Source organism: Epinephelus moara, chromosome 7 (assembly GCF_006386435.1).
Source record: "Epinephelus moara isolate mb chromosome 7, YSFRI_EMoa_1.0, whole genome shotgun sequence".
NCBI classification, from domain to species: Eukaryota; Metazoa; Chordata; class Actinopteri; order Perciformes; family Serranidae; genus Epinephelus; species Epinephelus moara.
This window is the reverse complement of record NC_065512.1, coordinates 10,285,756-10,288,332: the sequence shown is the minus strand read 5'-3', so window position 1 is coordinate 10,288,332 and position 2,577 is coordinate 10,285,756. Positions and strand designations below refer to the sequence as shown.

The 2,577-nt window shown below is 49.2% G+C and overlaps 1 protein-coding gene across 1 annotated transcript; it reads right to left on the bottom strand.

Moving 5' to 3' along the window:
* Positions 1–203: 203 nt before the first annotated feature.
* Positions 204–2,577, bottom strand: gdf3 (growth differentiation factor 3). The gene is made up of 2 exons (XM_050048108.1): positions 2,140–2,577; positions 204–1,296 (listed from the first exon to the last, which is right to left on the bottom strand). Exons 1-2 carry the CDS (start codon positions 2,426–2,428, stop codon positions 443–445), a joined length of 1,143 nt encoding a protein of 380 aa, XP_049904065.1. The 5' UTR covers positions 2,429–2,577; the 3' UTR covers positions 204–442.

The window sequence follows — 2,577 nt, the reverse complement described above, 5'->3', positions numbered from 1 at the left end:
GTTTAGTTTTTACTGAATATCTGAAGGCAAACTGTAAAACTATATCACTTATTTTGTTGCAATTCTGTTTTCTTGAATTAATAATACATATTTTTTTACTAATCTGTCATATCGTCAAGAATATCGTTATTGCAAAATATCGTGATATTATTTTAGGGCCATATCGCCCACCCCTACTGAAGAAAACTTCAGTCCTTCAGTGTGGCTTCATTGCAATTTTTATTAACATCAGATGTCATATCAAAAATATGTCAAAATGTCTGTACGAACAAACGATTACAAACGGTACATTCTTTAAAAATCATCGACTGTAGGAAAATTGTACAAAAAATCTAATGTGACAATCAGAAAACATTTAACAACAGTAAGAAAATAAGACTTTGGAGCAAGAAGCTTAAAAACGACCTGGTGGATATGTGACAGTCAGAATTTTCCACCGACCTCATCGACACCCGCACTCGTCCACCACCATGTCCTGGTAATGTCGCAGCACCACGTTGTCGTTGTTGTCATAGTAGAGCATGGAGATCGGGGAGAGGCGGATGGGCACGCAGCAGGGTTGCGGTGTGCCGTGTGGGTCCAGGGAGTGCACCAGCGTCTGCAAGATGGCGTGGTTGGTGCCGTTCAGACTCTCGCTGAGCGGAAACGGGCACTCTCCGTGGCAGTAGTTGGCCATGTAGCCCTGCGGTGCGATGATCCAGTCCTGCCAGCCCACGTCCTTGAAGTCGATGTAGAGGCGGCGGGCCTTGCACACGTTGCTGGGTGTCACAGGGAGGTGGATGGCGCTTCTTCTCTGCCTGGAGCGACACTGGTGTGGGTTGAGGGACACTGCAACCAGTGAGGCCTGGATCAGCGGCAGGGTGAAGGCCGGGTCTAACGGGAGGGAGTTCCCCGGGTGAAAAGGAAGAAGCTCTTGTGGATCTGCGCTGAGAGGCAGCAGCTCTAAAACCAAACCGTAGTTGCGTCCCGGTTTGCGCCAGCTCTCTGCCAGCGAGGTGAGGTCCATGGTGACGGAGGTGGGCTCGGGCTGCAGCTGGACCGACTGGGACAGCAGGAGCCTGCGGTTAGCTTGGGGATTGGCTCCCCTCAGCGTGGCTCGAATCACTTTATACAGGGACACGCTGAGGGCCCCGGGCCCCTGCAGGAGCTCCGCCGACCTGACGGGCTTCCAGTGGAACTTGATTTCCAGCTGAGCCAGAGACAGCAGCTCCACAGGCTGCAGGACGGACATGTTGAAGAAAAGCTGCTTCTCCAGACAGGCCTGACAGCTGCTGCTCCAGCCAGACACCAGCCTGCCTGCAAAACATCAGCAGGGAGACCAGCCTTTAACAACAGGGGTTTATTTGGCTTCTTTATTTAAGTGGAGATGAGGTGTGTGATAACCTAAATCACAGAGAAGAATCATTTGTCATGACCAATTACTTCTCTCTCAGACTCACACTGTGGTCGCACTCAGTCTGCATTTTGAGCAGGTCTCACTGAGGCACATTTGCAGCATGATTTAGTGCGAACACCTTAAAATAACAAGCCTTTTGTTGTCTGCTTTAAAAGAGACGTTGACCAAAACAATTAGGCTGACGTGTTTTGATTGTTCGAGTACTGAGTAACACTTTGTTCAATAAATAATAGTGTGTATTCTCTCTCTCACGTAACTGTGTGTAAACGTTGGCTGAACCTGCTTCTTACAAACAAAGATGTGCCAAGTTTTGCACACAAGAAGAAGCACTGTAGGGCCTGTTGTACTTTTTAGTTACAGATCTTATGATAATTAAAACCATTCACTTTCAACTGCGTATCCAGAGTCAGGTCACAGGGGCAGCAGGCCGAGCACCCAGATGTCCTTCTGCTTGATGACATCACAAGTTTGAGAGTTACTTTCCACGTTTACAAATATTGATTGAACTTTCTTAGACTATGGAAATAACATATTGTAATTCTTAATTTTAGGTGGTGTTGCCCTTTAAAGTTAAAGTTAGGACAGTGGTGTCTGCAGGGTCTTTCAATTAGAACTTTGAAAGACAGAATATACATCTTATCTGTCTCCATCTGGTAAGGTCTAATTGCTGGACTCATGAGCACACTGGGTCTTGCAGCCATTCAACACACACACACACACTCTGAATAATAATGATGACCCACCTTGGTCCTGCACGTATCGGATGATGTTGCCGCGCACTCCGTACTCAGACACCGTGCAGGGGTCGCTCTCCTCGGCCTGGATGTTCTCTGACCTCCGGAACATCCTCCAGAGCGCGGAGGGGACACGGCGCCGGGCCTGGTGGCTCCCCGCCGGCCGAGGCCTCCCTGAGAGCCCCAGGGAGCTGAGGAAGAGCCGCTCCTGGCTCTTCATCTCCTCCACATGTGAGAGGGCACACACACCGAGGACACACACCGCTAACAGCAGCACAGGAGACATGTGTGGCCTCATGTTGGATATGCTTCAGCTCTGACTGCTCCTCACCTGTAGGGTTTCTCCTGCAGACAGCGGTGCGTTTGTTTTAAAGTGTGAGACCTCCCGGTGTGCGGCTGCTTAATTATGTTAATGAAGAGCCGGCAGACAGGCCGGAGATAAGGTGA

What these genes read in the sequence shown, in the direction of transcription:
- gdf3 (XM_050048108.1), bottom strand. Translation starts at nt 2,428, where the DNA reads ATGAGGCCACACATGTCTCCTGTGCTGCTGTTAGCGGTGTGTGTCCTC. An exon ending in CCGATACGTGCAGGACCAAG is followed by an intron (nt 1,297 to 2,139) that starts GTGGGTCATCAT and finishes GATGTTTTGCAG; the next exon opens with GCAGGCTGGTGTCTGGCTGG.